We start from the raw sequence: 18618 nt of genomic DNA, 5'->3' as shown, positions 1-18618 counted from the left end.
CATGGCCAGGGTGATGACAACAGTCTCCTTTAGTGGTTGAATTTGTTTGACAGTTTTCAGAGACACAGAACTGCAACTGTGACGAGAAGGAAGAGGGAAAGTGACTAATATGAGAGAGGAAAAGGTCGGATCGTGTTTTCATATTTTTTTAATCATCTCATTTCCAAATTTTAGGCAACAATTTTGCCGAGCATTTCAGTAAAATGACTTCAGCAATCAATTTCAGTTTGCTCCCTGGGTCCTTTAGTGAAATTTCAGAATCTTTAACTGAAATTTCAGAATTTTTTAGGAACTGTATGAAATTAATTCCCATCTGCAGTCCTAAATTGAAATTTTCCTTTTTTTGTTTCCTATCCTGATATCTTGGAGGAAAAAAGGGGAAAATCCATCTTCATATGATTTTTCTTCGTTGATTTTGGCTCGTAATTGTTGGCCGTGGGCGTCGGAATATATTTTAGGGACTATGATGAAGTGTTAAACATACTGTTCAGGCGCAAAAAAAAAAAAAAAAAGGTTAAACATGCTGGCATATTATTATTGTCAGCCTCACGCCTCCTAAACGGTGCCGTTTCTATGGCGAGATTTGCAGGACCCGTTCGTAGAGGTAGGAGGAACAACTTGTGATACGAGTGGGCGGCCGGTTTCATAGCTCCAGGATAGAGCTTCTTACTTGGACCCACTCAAGAAAAATCTCGCTCGGATTAAAAAAGTATACTACCTGCAAAATCAGAATGAGATAGCTCAGCTGTTCAGCTAGCTCAGTTTCATATCTTCTTGGTATTGCTCAGGCGGAAAGGAGAACGTGTAGTATACTTTTTTAAGCCAACGCTTAGTATGTGTAGCGTGGTTTCCAAATCGCACTGGGGGAAACTTCCTTTACTACCTACCAACAAAAGGTGAAATTCTAGTCCGTGCCTTCAATTCTTCATTCTTTTACACATAAACTTCTCCCCCCCCCCCCCGGGGTTTTGTTGAAATTTTCGATTTTTTTCCTCTGTCTGACTAGGAAAGTTCCACAATAATGTTTGTGTTGGTTTATCAACGGGTTTCGCATAAACACCTTTTGCGTTCATAAGAATGCATATCTTTGTTTATTGTATGTTGTAATTAAATTGTTCTCTATCTCATGCATATCTTCATAAGAATACCTTTTGGGTTCTATACTTCTATTATATCATACGCTAACCGTTGTACTGTACATATATTTTGCAGTAAATCAGACAATGGAATTGCCCGGGTTAAAATAAGTGGGAGAACGCTAGTAGTCTCTATGGGTATGTTAGCACCAAGAAAGTTCTTGCAGAAAAGAAAGAAAATGGAATTTTTCAAGGATGCGGCTGAGGAAGCAGATAAGAAGAACTGGTGGAGATTGATGAAAGAAATTGATGAGACTGGTTCTGCTGTTTCAGTGCTGAGGAGTGAAAGGACAAAAAGCCAGAATATTCCTAGGGACCTTGTCGTTGGTACTTTAATTAGATATAAGCAGTTGAAGAGATGGAACCATGTCTGCGAGGTAAGCGAGGGACATTTTGTCACTTGAATTTAAGAAAGCAATTACGTTCCGGTTAAGAATTTGATTACGTCTTTTATTTGTGATATGGCACTATTCTGCTTTCTGTCATCTGAATGCAGAGGCATTATGGTTTTGCGGTGGAGCACAAGTAGTAACTTGTTATATAATTTAGTTCTGATTGCTGAACTTAATGTGATTATATTCTGGCTTTATTACCATTTTTTATCAATATTTGCAGTGCATTCTGATTGGCTGGTACATGCATGTTTCTATTTGCTTTAGATTCTTGAATGGCTCCTAACTCAAACTTGGTGGGACTTTGGAGAGATGGATTTCCTAATGCTTATAACGGCTTATGGAAAGCTAGGGGACTTCAATGGTGCCGAGAGAATCTTGTGTTTGATGAATAAAAAGGGTTTTGCGCCAAATGTGATATCTCAAACTGCTCTTATGGAAGCATATGGCAGAGGAGGCCAGTACAATAATGCTGAAGCAATATTTCGTCGGATGCAGCATTCAGGCCCTGAACCTTCTGCTTTGTCTTATCAGATAATACTCAAAACATTTGTTGAGGTAAATATGCGTACGTATTCCCCCTGTAATAAATTTAAGTGGAAGCAAAGTGTCAAGATTGCTTGCTTTTATAACTTTTACCTTTTCCCTTGATAACGGATATGGAATATGACCTCATTCTTTTTCAAGGAATGTTTTGGCATATTTTCTTAAGCCATAAGGATGCGAGAGTGGAATTATAAGTCCTACATGGTACATGCCTTCTCACTTGAATGCATATTAGACTTGAGCTGTCACCATTGGTACTGTTTGACAACAACCTTGAGTTGAAACAAATTATAATCTTGTATTGAAATTTTCTTGCATCTCCTCTTATTTATTAATGTATTCAAGATCCACATATTGTTCTGTTTTTCGCTCTGAGGTTATGCATAGGCATGCCAAGTATCTCTTCCTCCAAAAGTGTAGTTGTACATTTATGATTGTTTATGCCACTACTTGATTTCCAACACGTTAAATTTCTTTGCTGAACTTTAGATTTGCAATAATTAACTGCATTAGACCCGGATTTAGCATAGTTTTTCTGAAGTTACTGTATTAGAATTGAGTGTTGAGAAATAAAATATTTGTTTGACTTTTAGTTTTAATGTGTATTATTGGTGCACTTCCAGGGAAGCAAGTATAGGGAAGCTGAAGAAGTATTTGATAGCCTTTTGAACAATGAAAACCCACCTTTGAAACCTGATCAGAAAATGTTTCATATGATGATTTACATGTATAAAAAGGCTGGAAATCATGAAAAAGCTCGTAGGACATTTGCTTTGATGGCTGAGCAAGGAATTGAACGATCTACAATTACTTATAACAGCTTGATGTCATTTGAAACAAATTACAAGGAAGTTTCAAAAATATATGACCAGGTAAATTCAGTATTGATCAGCTTTACCTTTCAATTGTTAGTGATAGGTCTAGGGTTCTTTTACTTTGTTTGGGGTTATTTCAACAGAAAAACTTAAGTTAAGCGGAAGCCTATTCTGGAAGTATTAAACTCTATTTTGGTTCTTTTATAAATATACTAGCTCCTAAGTATACTACCCTATATTCTCTAAGCTCAAGTTGCATATTTGTCTTTGCCTCATGCCATAAGTAGAAGCCTCTCCACATCTGTAATGCATTAGAACATTCATTCAAGAGAAGAATGTTTCCCTCTGCTTTTGCCTTGTGATCATTCGATGTGGTACCAGAGCACTAGGACCCATTTGGTATATGATATAACCGCTGGCATTAGGAGGACTTATAGGAGGAGAATGAGAAAACCAAGGGAAGAAGTTGAACCACTGGTCAAATCAACTACCTCAGAGCTCCAAAAATTGAGGACCAATTGAGGACCAACTCTGAGTGGCAGCTAGCCACTAGCCGTATGGGTCTTAAACCCTTTAGGGTGGGTAGGTTTTCTTTTGGGGGGAAGCCTTTATTTTGTAAGGGGACGGACAGAAGGGGTTTGGGGAAGGAAAAAGAGTGTTGAGGGAGAGACCTGGCCTCTCGAATGCCAAGGGAAGCTGTTGTATTTAAGTTTGCCTTGTTAGTCCCGGTATAATCTTTTGTTGCTGGTTGTGATTTATCTTGTAATCAGGGGAATAGGGCTTTGAGCTAGAATCAGGAGAAACTTATTGTATCTTGATTCAGTGTTGGAACTTTAATATCAAAGCCTCAGGATTTCTCTCATTTATGACTGATCTGCTCCATTATTGTCATTTTGTTTTGGCTCTGTTAAATATTAAAGCCGGGTCACAACATTTGGTATCAAAGCGTTCGATTCTGGGGCCACGTTAGTTGAAACAGTAATGGGGGAGGAAATACAATACACGAATCCGGAAGTACAGGAGTTAAGGGAGACGGTTGGGGGCTTGTCCAGAGATATGAATATATTAAAGGGGGCTGTTAACCGGATACAAGAGGCGATTGAACAGTTGGTCAGACCGAGAGATGGTGCCAAATCAACTAGCCAGAGGAGAGGGGGAAACCATGAGGAAACCAATGAGCACCGTGGGGACGTTGACAGAGAGACGGGGAAATATAGAAAACTGGAACTACCTATTTTCAACGGAGAGGACCCTCTGGGATGGTTCTTCAAAGTTGAATGGTACTTCAGAGTCAATGCTATACCAGAGGCCGAAAGGTTGGAGGCGGCGGTTGTCTGCTTGGAAGGAAAAGCTTTAAATTGGTACCAATGGGTGGAGTCTCGAACCACCATTCGGGGCTGGCAAGAATTCAAGAGAGAAGCTTTACGGCGATTCCATCCCTCGCAGCTTGGGGATAGTTATGAGATGCTATATGCAGCGAAATAGAATCGTTCGGTCTTGGAATTTGTGGAGGAATTTGAGCGCCTCGCCGCTCCCTTGCCCGACATACCAGAGGAGAGTTTGATAGGAACCTTTCGAGTAGCCTTGAGACCAGAAATACGAGCAGAGCTTCGATTGACCAGTGCCAGCTCCCTACGAGAAGTCATGGAGATGGCAATCCGAGTAGAAGAACGGAACCAGGTGCTCGACGCTGCCAAGGAGACACGAGCCACCCGTTTTCAAAGATACCCTAGTGGGCCAAAGATGGATTCAGTTCAGACCCAATACACCCGGATTACCAACTTACCCGAAACGCAGAAAGCTTCGTCGTTCTCCTCTCCACGGCCAGAAACAGCATTTGCGAAAAGAGACGAAGCGAAGGGAGTAGACTCGAAAGGGAGCAGCACCTCGATAGCTTCCAGTTCTTCGGTCCGAAGGGGAGTAATGGGTCGACGCCTCTCCGACGCGGAGCTCACTCGCCGACGAGAGCTGGGGCTCTGCTTCAAATGTGTCGAGAAGTTCGGCCCCAACCACGTCTGCAAGAACAAAAACTTGCAGGTGATGATTCTGGATTTGGAGGCCGAGAAGAGTGAGGACGGGAAAGTAGAAACTGACCAGGAGGAAGAGGCCATTGAGATGGAAGAGGGAGGGAACATGACGATGGAATTATCACTCAATTCCATCTCCGGCTTTGGCAGCAATCACACAATGAAGGTCTGGGGATGGCTAGCGGAAGAAGAGGTCATTATTTTGATAGATAGTGGAGCCACCCATAACTTTGTGTTCGAAGAATTAGTGAACAAGAAGGGGATTGAAGTTGATGAAATAGCTGAGTACACGGTAGCAGTAGGGGATAGTCACCAGCTGAGGAGAAGGCAGCGCTGCCTGAAAGTCAATCTTAAGGTACAGGGTATAGAGATTAATCAAACCTTTTATCCGTTTCCGTTAAGTGGAGTGGATATGGTACTGGGAGTTGAGTGGCTGAGGTCACTGGGGGATGTGAATGTCAATTGGAGTCGCCTAACCATGAAGATCAGGAAGTCGGGAAACAGGGTGTGTCTGCAGGGGGACCCATCACTGACAAAGAGCCAAGTGACCCTCAAATCCTTAATACGATTAATGAAGAAGAAGGAGGAGGTGTATCTAATAGAGTATAATGGACTGATGAATGAAGAGACAGAAACAAGGGAGATAGCACCTGAAATACAAGCTCTAATGGAACAGTTTCCCACGGTGTGTCAAGCTACGGAGGGCTTACCTCCCCCCGTTCAAAAGACCATGCAATTGTAATCAGATCAGGACAGCAGCCCCCAAACATTCGCCCTTATCGATACCCCCATTTACAAAAAAATGAGATGGAAAAAATGGTGAAGGACATGTTGCAGGCAGGGATTATACAGCCTAGTAATAGCCCCTATTCTAGCCCCGTTTTGCTGGTTAAGAAAAAAGATGGGAGTTGGCGGTTTTGTGTTGATTATAGAGCCTTAAACAAAATCACAGTGCCTGACAAATTCCCTATTCCAGCCATTGATGAGTTGCTGGACGAACTCAGGGAACCAACATCTTTTCAAAGCTGGATCTTAAATCCGGATATCACCAGATTCGAATTAAAAGGGGTGATGAGCACAAAACAGCTTTTAGAACACATGAGGGCCATTATGAATTCAAAGTAATGCCATTTGGGCTGACCAATGCCCCTTCCACCTTCCAATCATTGATGAACGAAGTGTTCCGAGAGTACTTACGTAAGTTTGTCCTAGTGTTTTTTGATGACATTCTTATTTATAGTACAGATTTTTCTACTCATTTGAAACATTTAGAGGCTGTACTAACCTGTTTGAAAAGAAACCAGCTAGTTATCAATTTAAAAAAATGCAGTTTCATGCAGTGCAAGATTGAGTACCTTGGCCACATCATCTCCTCGGAAGGGGTGCAAGCTGATCCCTCCAAAATTGAGAGCATGGTTAACTGGCCTAAGCCCAAGAATGTGAAGTCCTTAAGAGGATTCCTAGGGCTCACTGGTTATTACCGGCGATTTGTTAAAAATTATGGTAAAATAGCTAGTCCTCTTACTGACTTGTTGAGAAAGGATGCTTTTAAATGGACTCAGGAAGCTGAGACAGCATTTGAAGAGCTCAAAACAGCCATGACAACACTTCCAGTACTAGCAATGCCCGACTTCTCAATACCCTTCGAACTGGAAACTGATGCTTCGGGGACTGGTGTGGGAGCAGTGCTGGTGCAGAGGGGAAAACCAGTAGCCTATTACAGCCAGACATTGTCAAACCGGGCTCAGCAATGCTCAGTGTAAAAAAGAGAGCTCATGGCTATAGTGATGGCGGTCAAGAAATGGCGTCACTACCTCTGGGGACATAAGTTTGTGATCAGGACGGATCAGAAAGCTCTAAAATACCTGCTGGAACAGCGAATTGTGGAAGAGAACCAGCAGAAGTGGGTCTCCAAGTTAATGGGGTTTAAGTTTGAAATAGTCTACAAACTGGGCAAAGAAAACCGGGCTGCTGATGCCTTGTCAAGGCAGGGTGAATCTGCAGAGATGTTGGGGTTTTCCATGTGGCAATATGATGAAATCGAAGACTGGGAAAAGGAGGTGCAATCTGACCCAAAATTAGCATCAATTGTACAGCGACTAATCACTAATCCAGAAGAAGTTGAAGGTTGCAGCATTGAAAAGGGCTGTTTGCATTACAAAGGGAGGCTGGTATTACCAAAATAATCCACCAAAATTCCTTTGTTACTGAAAGAGTATCATGATTCTCCAGTGGGGGGCCATTCCGGCTACCTTAGAACTTACAAGAGGTTATCCAGCGTTGTGTATTGGAAAGGTATGAAGAAAGACATTCAGCTTTATGTAGCTCAATGTGATGTGTGCCAGAAAAATAAATATCAAGCTCTTTCTCCTGCCGGTTTGTTGCAGCCTTTGCCAATCCCACAAGGAATTTGGGAAGATATTAGCATGGATTTCATTACCAGGCTCCCTAAGTCTAAGAGGTATGATGTTATCTTGGTTGTGGTGGATCGACTTTCCAAATATGCCCATTTTCTACCCTTTTCACACCCCTTTACAGCAAAAGATGTTGCTGAGAAATTTGTGAATGAAATTATAAAATTGCATGGTTTCCCTAAATCCATTATATCGGATAGAGATAGGATTTTTGTGAGTCAATTCTGGAAGGAATTGTTTAAGCAGGCTGGAACTCGGTTGTGCCTTAGTTCATCTTACCACCCCGAAACCGATGGCCAAACCGAGGTGTTGAATAGGGGGCTGGAAACTTACTTACGCTGTTTTACCAGTGAGAAACCTAACCATTGGGTCCAGTGGCTCCCCTGAGCTGAATATTGGTACAACACATCACATCATACTGCAGCAAACATGACCCCTTTTAAAGCTGTTTATGGAAGAGACCCTCCCACATTCCTGAAATTGGTTGATGAACCTTCTGCACTGGAAGCTATAAATGAGCAGATTCAGCAGAGGAACCAAGTCATTGCCGCCCTGAAAGAGAATCTCAGCAGAGCACAGAACAAAATGAAAGGACAAGCTGATAGGCATCGAAGAGAAGTGCATTTTGAAGTAGGAGAACAAGTCTATGTCAAACTTAGACCTTATCGACTTCGCACCTTGGCAAGAAGACTCAATGAGAAACTAAGTCCTCGCTTCTATGGCCCTTTTAAAGTCCTAGAAAAAGTGGGGACAGTAGCATATAAACTTGAACTGCCTCCCACAGCTCGGATTCACCCGGTTCTCCATGTTTCAAATCTGAAAAAGTCAGTCCACTCAGCTATTGTGACACCTAATTTCCCTCCAATATTGTCCGAGGATTTAGAATTGCAAGTACAACCCCAAGACATTCAAAAGGTTCGGAAACTCATCAATGGGGAATTGGAAGTTCTGGTTCACTGGAAAGGTCTGCCGGAATTTGAAAATTCATAGGAAAACGCCACCACTATCAGTAGACAGTTCCCAGACTTTCCCCTTGAGGACAAGGTGAAACTTGTAGGGGTGGGAAATGATATAATCGCTGGCATTAGGAGGACTTATAGGAGGAGAATGAGAAAACCAAGGGAAGAAGTTGAACCACTGGTCAAATCAACTACCTCAGAGCTCCAGAAATTGAGGACCAACTCTGAGTGGCAGCTAGCCACTAGCCGTATGGGTCTTAAACCCTTTAGGGTGGGTAGGTTTTCTTTTGGGGGGAAGCCTTTATTTTGTAAGGGGACGGACAGAAGGGGTTTGGGGAAGGAAAAAGAGTGTTGAGGGAGAGACCTGGCCTCTCGAATGCCAAGGGAAGCTGTTGTATTTAAGTTTGCCTTGTTAGTCCCGGTATAATCTTTTGTTGCTGGTTGTGATTTATCTTGTAATCAGGGGAATAGGGCTTTGAGCTAGAATCAGGAGAAACTTATTGTATCTTGATTCAGTGTTGGAACTTTAATATCAAAGCCTCAGGATTTCTCTCATTTATGACTGATCTGCTCCATTATTGTCATTTTGTTTTGGCTCTGTTAAATATTAAAGCCGGGTCACAACAGTATATCATATAGAATAAAGTTTGACTGTATAAGATGTTCATACTACGCCGTGTAACTTGTGTTTAGTGCAGCATTATATAAGATGATAGGGTTGCATGTCTGCTAATATATGATAAAAATCAGAATAGGGTATAATTAACTATCTTGACAACATTGCCATTTGCTTGGAAATGTTGTATATTTTAATTAGTTCTTTCTTTTAAACCCCCCCCCCCCAAAAAAAAAAAAAAGATGCTAATCCAATATATAGACATGCATATACTCCTAAAAGAATATAACTGGGATCTGTGCACTTGCATCAAACTTTTATTAAAGTTCCCATTGAACCTAAAAATTTAAATTGCTCTTTTAGAAAAGAATTATATGATAATTCAATATAATCAGACATGCCCAAAGGAGAATCATACAAGTAACCCATTATTTTTTTTTTAAAAAAAAAAAGGAATCGTAAGTAACCAAGAGGGAAATTGGTACTATGCTCAAGAAGATAATACTTTCATGCCAATCACAAGGGTAAACGACGACTTGATAGAAATATTGAGAGCGCTGGCCTTTTGAATGCTAGGGACGGGGTGAGACCTGTGTGTGAGGTTTCATTTTGTTTCCTGCTCCTCATCTTTCTGTTTCAGAGTGGTAGGCAGCTAAGCTGTGAGGCCTTGGTTAAACTTTGTCAATCTCCCACTGAAGTTGTTGGTTTAATCAGAATTTTGTCCTTTAAGCTTGCTATTTCACAGCTGAAAATAATTTAACAGTAAAGTTTCCATCAGCTTCTTGATAACCTGCAACTCTTTTTAAGTGAAGGCTTCATTGTTAGCTATTTTGGCATCGCTTTGGAATCATGGATACCCACAGGAGGCTTGTCTGATTCCTACATGTTGATGACTGCCCACTTTATGTCATTTAAAAACAAACCTTTGAGGTGTTTCTGAAGGACTGGATTTCAATTACGATGTTTTTCCTTGTGTTCTGCCTTTAATATCTTGTTTATAATTAATTCATCAGATTTTGAAGTGAATGCCTAATTTTAGATGCAAAGAGCTGGTCTCCAGCCTGATGTTGTGAGCTATGCCTTACTTATCAATGCCTACGGGAAGGCTAGAAGGGAGGACGAAGCACTAGCTGTCTTTGAGGAAATGCTTGATGCTGGCGTCAGGTATGCAAGCCAAACTATTTTATTGCAAGACCTCAATGTTCCGGAAGCTGCACATTAAGCATATACTAGCATATACATTCAACGTCTCAAATCTCAAGTGTAAACCATACGGAATCTTACTAAAAGTTACTCAGTTGAATTTTAATTTTTAGGTTTTTATATAAAATTTAATCTCATAGTGATGATATAAAATCAATTGTCCCTTAAATTTAAAGCTAACCTTCTAAGCAGCTTATTGGTGCACATGTTATGTTCTATCATTTGTTAGTTCTTTCTATTTGATTTGAACATTTAAATTACATAATTAGAATATTTGTAATCTTCTCTCTTGGAGGGGATAAGTCAAAGAGTCAATGATAAAGATAGTCTTGTTGACTGTTCTAATAATAGTATCGTCCTTGTAATAAGGATTTGAGTCTCGTGTTATTATTCTAATAATCATGTAACCAAGTTCTTAATCTTTGTTAGGCATTTTACAAAGCAATTACCTATGAATGCAGCACAGTTTGCATGGTGCCATTATGAGTGACGTATTCAAAACATTTTTAAGCCAATATGAATAAAGTATTCAAATTGATCTACCCTTATCACCAAGAATCAATCAATGCAAAATATCAAGTCAGTAATTTGCAATGTTCATGAGCTATAAGTAATGTAGCTCATCTCAAATTCTGTGCAATGGATGGGTTAACGTCTTGTTTTCTCATTTCTACCATATCACACCAACTACGATGATATCTTGCATGCCTATTCAGTTAATATACCTTTAGTGACAAACTTTTTCTTTTATGTGCAGAGATTGTGACCAACTTTTCAAATGATTTCTGCATATATGTTATGACGACAAAATTCTCCTGTTATTTTCTGGTTTAGTTGCTAAACTCTCTAGCTCTCAGTAAAACAATTTTAACGTTAAATATCCTATCCTTTTTCACAGACCCACCCAAAAGGCTTATAATATTTTGCTTGATGCATTTTCAATATCGGGAATGGTAGAGCAAGCTCGGACTGTGTTCAAGAGCATGAGAAGGGATAGGTAAATTGTGTCTCTAATGTTGAAATCTTTAAGGGAAAATTGCAAAAAAAGACCTTGGAATTGCAAAAACGCAGATAGGGACCCTTGACAACTTCACTTTGGGTTTTGACAACTTCAGGGCATATTATTCTTGTCAAAACCCAAAGTGAAGTTGTCAAGGGTCCCTATCTGCGTTTTTACAATTCCAAGGTCTTTTTTTGCAATTTCCCCAATCTTTAATGCCCTTTTTATATTATAAATTCGTGTTTCTATATTTTAAACAAGTGAGATAGAAAGATAGTTTTGTTTAATTAAAAGCATAAATCCTCTAAAGTTATCTTTCCTAGAAATTTTTTGTCAGTAGAGAAGGAAAGCTAATGTGAGTTTCATACTCAAAGGCGTCCATTGTATTCGAGAAATTTTTCCTTGGGAGATGTCTGGTCAAAATTAATTTCTGCTTTGATCATAATGACAGGCTGATATTCATTGACAAATAACATCCTCTTATAAGCTGTCACCTGGTGCCAGCATATTTTTCTGGTGCAAATGGCTTGTTTTTCCAGAGCCATATGCTCTGGTTTCTGGTGCAAGTAGCATGGTGTTTTTCCAATTGTTACACTGAACAAGAAAAATGCATAGCCATTAGATTCCATTCTTGTTTTTGTTGAGAATGACATAGATCATGCTTCTCTTATGCCATCATTGTATGTTTTTTTCTCCTTTCCAATGCAGATATTCACCTGATCTTTGCTCATACACTACTATGTTGTCGGCTTATGTGAATGCATCGGATATGGAGGGAGCTGAGAAGTTTTTCAGGAGATTAAAACATGATGGTTTTAAGCCTAATGTTGTCACTTATGGAACCCTAATTAAAGGGTATGCTAAGATGAATGATCTTGGCAAGGTAGTGGAGAAATACGAGGAAATGCTTGGATGCGGTATCAAGGCCAATGAAACTATCTTAACTACAATCATGGATGCGTATGGAAGAAATGGGGACTTCGGTAGTGCTGTTCTCTGGTTTAAGGAAATGGAATCTAATGGAATTCATCCTGATCAAAAAGCAAACAATATTCTACTATCTCTGGCAAAAACAGAAGAAGAAAGACATGAAGCTGGTGAGCTTGTAGGACATTCCAAAGAAGGTAGCAGTTTAAACACAGTTAATGGCTTCGTTCCAGTTGTTGATAGTGATGATGAAGATGATGGTGATGATAATGAAGACGACGAGGAACAGGAAGAAGGTAATTATGAATATTTTGATACCCAGCTAGCCATGGCTTATGAGAAACAATCCAGATGATTGTTGATGATCAGCACATCTTAATTTTTCCCCTTTGTATTTGTGAACTGATCTCGTGTTAAAATCATATATAGAAGCAATTGGAAGCCATTAGTTTAGATAAAATGGATAAGCAATTGTCATTGAAGGCATAATTGGGACCCTATCTAATTAACTATCAATGATCAACTATCGATCAACTATCAACTATCAATCATATTCTTGAAAACTTGTAATACCTGATTCATTTCAAAACGGGTCGGATATAACATTATGAGATTTGAGTAGATTCAATTAATTATATTTGAATAATATTTTGATTGGGATTTGGATATATTAAATTAAATAGGGAGCATAATTATTAAATGAGACTTCAATTGGAAACTCAAATGAAGAAATTGATAATTAATTTTGAATTTGAATAATATCTTAATTGGAATTTGAATATATTGAATTAAAATAAAAGTACCATTATCAAATAGTATGTCAATTGGTGGTTTAAATAGAGAAATAATTAATTAATTTTGAATTTTCACATGTTTATTTTAAATTCCACTACTCTAATTCAAATCCCATTTGAATGAATAAAAAAAAATCATATTCCTATAAGAAATGATTTTGAGCTATCTTAGATGATGTCATTTATTAGAATTTGAAATCTAATTGAATATTTTAGTTTGTGTATCGCACGAGAGAGAAACTTTTAGTTTGGTATCTATTTGATAGGAATTTATGAGTAGGTATTCATGCATTACAAAGGATTTTTTTTTGGGGGGGGCATCTGACCTCATATTTTGAACTTCCAAGGAAAAATTAATGCTTTATTCCTGATAGGTACGCTTATTTTCAACTCACTTTTTACACTTTGGTTTCCTATTGCTAACATGAGGCAAATACTTAGGGGGAAGTTTGGATTCTTTCGGATGAATTTAGGGGGAGTTTGGAAGTACTTAGAAAAGTATATTTATGTAAGTTCAAGTTGAAATAAAATTTTTCTCACTACTTATTTCAAACTCTATAAAATAACTTCTAAATAGCTAATCCAAACACTTTAATATGTTTAGTATGAGAGAAATGGAGGAGGGGGGTAAACTTTTAATGGACTAGCTTTAAAAAATTGAGAAAATAGAGTTAATTTTTAATTAATTTTTCTAAATCTTTCATTTTACACATTTTCTTTAATAAAATTTTATAATCATTTTTTATTTTTTAAATTGAGCATACTCCTCTAGTCCTTAATATAAGACCTATTTAACTAATTTGATTAGACTAAAAAGGTTAGGTAAGTTAGTTGATTATAAGAAATATGATATTTTTTTAAAATATCATAATCATCTTTCCTAATATCCTTTCTCCCTTTTCTATTTGATTATAATTGAGAGAGTATCCATAGGAATAATTTAGAAAGACTTGATAAATATGAAAAATAGGCCTTATATTTAAAACTAAAATTAACTCAACAATTAGGTCAATCGGAGGAGTATTAAAATTTTCTCTCTCATCTTTTTTTCCCTCTATTTTTCTTATACTAGACATAAAATTAATGCCAGTTTTAAAAGTTGAACCAATTATTAAATGGAATGAGATATTAATTTAAGGGCTAATAACCGGATTGGGTTGGATTACAGCTCACTCAATCACCCCCGCTCTCCCAGTGAAGCCCGCCATCAGCCATGAAATGAGGTGGTGGGAGTCCTCTCCGAGTACAAGGAAATGTCGCCAATCAAATGAGGCTGAGCTGTACATCAACTAATTACAAATCTGGGCCCAAAACATTTTTAAAATTGTTCCCCCCCCCCTCTTTTTTGGTCTCTTTTTGGGGTCCAAATCAGAATCAGTCCAATAGGTATTTGACTGATTCTGACTTAGTTTGGGGGTATATATCAATTAGACCAGCGACCTGTTCCCGGTCCAACCAGTTGATTTTATTTTTAAAATACTATCTCTATCTCTTACTATAAGAACTAATTTGATTTTTATTTTGATTCTAAATATAATACTTCAATCTACTTTGTCTCTCATATTTATTTATTTTTTTAAAGTAGTCTTTGTAGTAATTGCACATGTTAAATATTTCATCGAATGTTAAAGCTAATACACATGATTAGGCAGGGTAAGAAAACGCAATACTTATTTATTACAAATAACTAACTTAACAAATTTTTTTAATCTACTTAAATTAGTCAGCTAGCTCTTATATTAAGTATTGAAGTAGTATTGCATAAGGTTTTTTTCTTAGTTGTAATCCATGATCGTTTCAAAATTTTTGGCTTCATGATTTAAGGTATTTGTGTTTTGATTTTCCTTTTCAACCTGAAATGTGCTCATCCATTTGTTATATTCTAGTAAGACCATCTTAAGTGCTACTCTCTTTTGTGCTTAAAATTAACATTGGAGCGATACCAGGCAAAAAGTTTATTCTGAATTACAAGCAGTGTATTAAAAGCCGGACCGGTCTGGCCGTCGACCGTTCATTTGAGCGGCTTGGTCTTTATATTTGGACCGTTTGAGAGTTTGAGCCGTTTTGAGCCGTCTTAAACCTGCATTTGAGCCGGAACCCGGAATGGAGCCAGAAACCGGAGCGGTTTCTGAAGAACCGAACGGTTTTTAAGGTTGCCGTTCCATTCTATCTTTTTCTGCGTTTTCCCTCACCAGTCGAAACAATAATGGCGAAGAAAAAAGAAAGGACACAGATAATAAAGAAGATGGAAAAAACGAACTATTAAAACCCACCTATCGATTAGTTTTCCCCCCCTTCTTTCATGGTATTTTGAAGGTTGCGATGAGAGAGATAGAAGTTGCAAACTTCAAACTTGACTTGAGAGTCGTCTGCGATGGAGGGAAGAAAGACAAAAGATGCAAGGAGACATGACTGAAGCCATTGACTACGCGTGAACAAATGACTCTTTTATCTAACACTTAAATGTGAAGGCTAGGTCTTTTCAACTTTTTTAAATTTTTATTTTTTTATCAGCATATATTTTATTGATATAATGTAAAGCATTTCACCGTTGTTTTTTTTTCTCGGCCAAAATTTGTGGTTTTTCACCTTTTTGTTGGCCGTGTACGCATATTTATTCATTATTTTATTATTATTATTTAAAATTTTAGATTATATAGATATTTACACTTCTAAAATAAATATATCATATTTTTTCTAGTATTAATGCACGATTGAACTTGGAGGATGAGATTAAAGAGCTAAATGAGAGAGAAGGCTTTGCTTCTTCTTTTTTTTCACCACTCATTTTTAATTTATTTAACATTTTAATCTTATATATTATATATAATATTATTTTTATTTAATTATTATGTCACCGGTTCGACCACCGGTTTAACCGATCTGACCGTATGAATCGTGACACGTTAGCTTTTCCGGTTCTATGTCCGGTCCGGCTTTTAAAACATTGATTACAAGTGATAATTTGAATTAATAGCAGAGAATTGATTTTATATTATACAAAATACATATGATCCAGATTTTGATGATGAGTACTGAAATTACCTGGCTAAGTAATACTTTGGGGATCTAGCGGGACCTTATGCTGCCAGACTGTTTGTTGATAGCTAAGTAACACTATTTTAACCTTAGTTAATACGATTTTAACTTTAGTAATGACAAGTTTTTATCTATTCATTAGTTGCCTTTTTTTCATTTATGGTGACGAAAGTTTAGGCCAGGAAATTAACTCTAAATTACTGCCTCCGGTTTCTTAATATAAGGCTTTGTTTGACTTTTATTTTGATTCTAAATATAAGATCTCAATCTACTTTATCTCTCATATTTATACATTTTCTTCTAAAGTAATCATTCTAACAATGATAACTCGAGCCAATACACTTGATTAACAAGAATATTTTAAAAAAGACAATACCTATTTATTACAAATAATTAACTTAACTTATTTCTTTAATCTTATTAAATTAGTCAACTAGCTCTTATAATTATGATCGAAAGTAATATATGATTTACCTAGTTGCAAATACGTCATTCCAAGCGCTGAGACATTCTAAGAAATTGAACTCTCTCGTTTGGGTCAAGTTGTAAATACGTCATTCCAAGAGCTGAGGCATTCTAAGAAATTGAACTGTCTTTTTTGGGTGAGCGTGCCCGATGATTTGATTGCGGAACTCATAATGCTATGGATTATTTGTTGCGTCTTCAGACCAACTTCTTCATGTAATTATGAGTTAAAAGGAACTCATAAGGTTAATTAATTCTCAACCTATTTGGGATCAGTTAACTACTTAAGTATTCTGATAATATGCGGACATTTATTCTTAAATGTGTATTTATTAGTATATTTCCTTACACATCGTGGATCGATACCATCGCATATTCCGCCACCAAATTATATTTTATTGTTTCTTTGGTCAACCGCCCGCTTCCATCATATATGGCCTGTTTCTTTCTCCTTCATAACCAAGAAAGGAATAGAAAAAACTTGAAGGACAGCTGCTACAATGAGCCTGTTTCATCTCCCTGCGTGGATTTGAAAATGGCTCCTAGCCACCAGGTTTGCTTCCCAAAAATTTATCTACACTTCCCCCTATCCATTTTTCACCCATTAGTTTCTCATAAAGTGATATTTTCTGTAGCTTTAAGTGGGGGGAAGATTGGGTTGGCAATTTGATTTTGGATTGTTTTCCTGAAGGGAAGAAAAGGAGTTGTTCGGTGCATTGTTTGAGAGGTAATTCCATCTTTCTGACATTCGAAATTTCGGTTTCCGTATTCGGGTCTGAATATTTGAACTGTTCTATTGGGACCAGTTGCGAAGCAAACTGGTAGTGCGTTGTCGTTAAATTTTCTGGTTCTAATGGAGCAAAGCATGCATATTCTTGTGATCATGTACTTGTTGGCTGATTTTGTTAGGTTTTAAAATGGCTGCAATATTTAAACAGCAACATGAATACCAAATTTTCATAGAAGCAGTGAAACAGGGCAGCTGGGAATCCAAATGGAGGGGTCAAGATGAAATTTGCCATGTTATTAGACCTCATATAGAGGTTCTTACTCACAAAAGTTGGCCAATTGACCATCCAAAGTTTAGCTTAGAATCTGAACATCAGAAAAGTTGTTGCCGCTGTCATTTTCACTTCAAGCTGATGGACTTGTGCTCAAACTCTTCACTTCTGCTAGTGTGATTTAGCCCTAAAATTTTTATGGCATAAAGATGTATGGAGCCTTAAAATAAGCCAAAATTGGGTCCCATTTTAATCTTTATAGCTAATGTTATGAATTTCGGAAGTTGAATTTATCAGAACTTTTACAACAGACATAGCTTAATAGCCAACTTTGATGATTTTTTTTTTGGGTACCAATGTAAAATTTGGCGAATTTTATAGTTCATTAGGTTAGGTAATACTCAGGATTTTCAGAGTATGCTCAAAATTGGCGATATGATCGATGCTGTTGGTGATGGGATTTGGTCCTGTTAGTGCCTTCATGTATGAGAATGCTGTTCAGAAATTAGGACGTCTATGAAGTTTTGGTTCTGAAATGACATTGAACTGATTTTATGAAAATTTGTTCATAGTATACCTTCATGCAGGAGTTCAGCTTATTCCTATTGCACTTGAGATGTTTCTCTTTGGATGTTTTTGCACTATGGCTGCCTTTTTCCCCTTTGGAGGAGGTGGTTTATATGACATCTCATATTTGGATTTTTTTTTGGGGGGGGGGGGGTTAGTGTTCACAGTTTCTCACATGCTTTGAATAAATTATGGTTGTTTGTAATTCTTACAAGTGCTATACGGTTATTGTCAAAGATAAAGCACTGGGAGATAGAAGGTTCTCTTTTTTCAGTCAATCTAAGCCTAACAACAAAGAGGGTCTAATTTGAAAATGATTTAGCAAACTAAATTTTTTCGTCAGCGGTTACCTATAAGACGCTTTATTACATGTTAATCAAAGAGATAGAAGCCACACCAGCATGTTCATTTCCAAAATGAAGGTGAGATGATATTTCTTTTATTATTTTCATGTCTTGTCGTTTAAATAATTTTATGGCTATGTTAGATAAAAGAATTTTCTTAATCGATTTAGCAATAATAAATAGAATTAATTGGTCTGCAGGATTACAGTAGAATTATTTTTTTTTACCTTGCTTACCTTTTCTGGGTTGGACGTTAAAGTAAATATATTCAATAATGCAGTGCTTTAGTTAATTGCAGAAGAGAAATAACAATGATGCCCTAGCCTCTGGTGTGGTGCAACTTATCCCTCGTCACTCATCATCCTCTTTTAAG

General features: G+C 37.6%; 1 protein-coding gene across 1 annotated transcript; it reads left to right on the top strand.

Annotated features, from left to right (window-relative positions):
• The first annotated feature begins 662 nt into the window (after nucleotides 1-662).
• Nucleotides 663-12538, top strand: LOC114754320 (pentatricopeptide repeat-containing protein At3g59040). Its single transcript, XM_028943097.1, has 7 exons — nucleotides 663-896; nucleotides 1213-1513; nucleotides 1796-2086; nucleotides 2698-2946; nucleotides 9945-10069; nucleotides 11007-11105; nucleotides 11817-12538. The coding sequence occupies exons 1-7, from the start codon at nucleotides 835-837 to the stop codon at nucleotides 12388-12390; spliced, it is 1701 nt and encodes a 566-aa protein (XP_028798930.1). The 5' UTR covers nucleotides 663-834; the 3' UTR covers nucleotides 12391-12538.
• The last annotated feature ends 6080 nt before the right edge of the window (nucleotides 12539-18618 follow it).

Source organism: Neltuma alba, unplaced genomic scaffold, assembly GCF_004799145.2.
Source record: "Neltuma alba isolate B1F8T4 unplaced genomic scaffold, ASM479914v2 tig00010128_pilon, whole genome shotgun sequence".
Taxonomy (NCBI): Eukaryota; Viridiplantae; Streptophyta; class Magnoliopsida; order Fabales; family Fabaceae; genus Neltuma; species Neltuma alba.
This window is presented reverse-complemented; position numbering and strand designations above follow the sequence as displayed.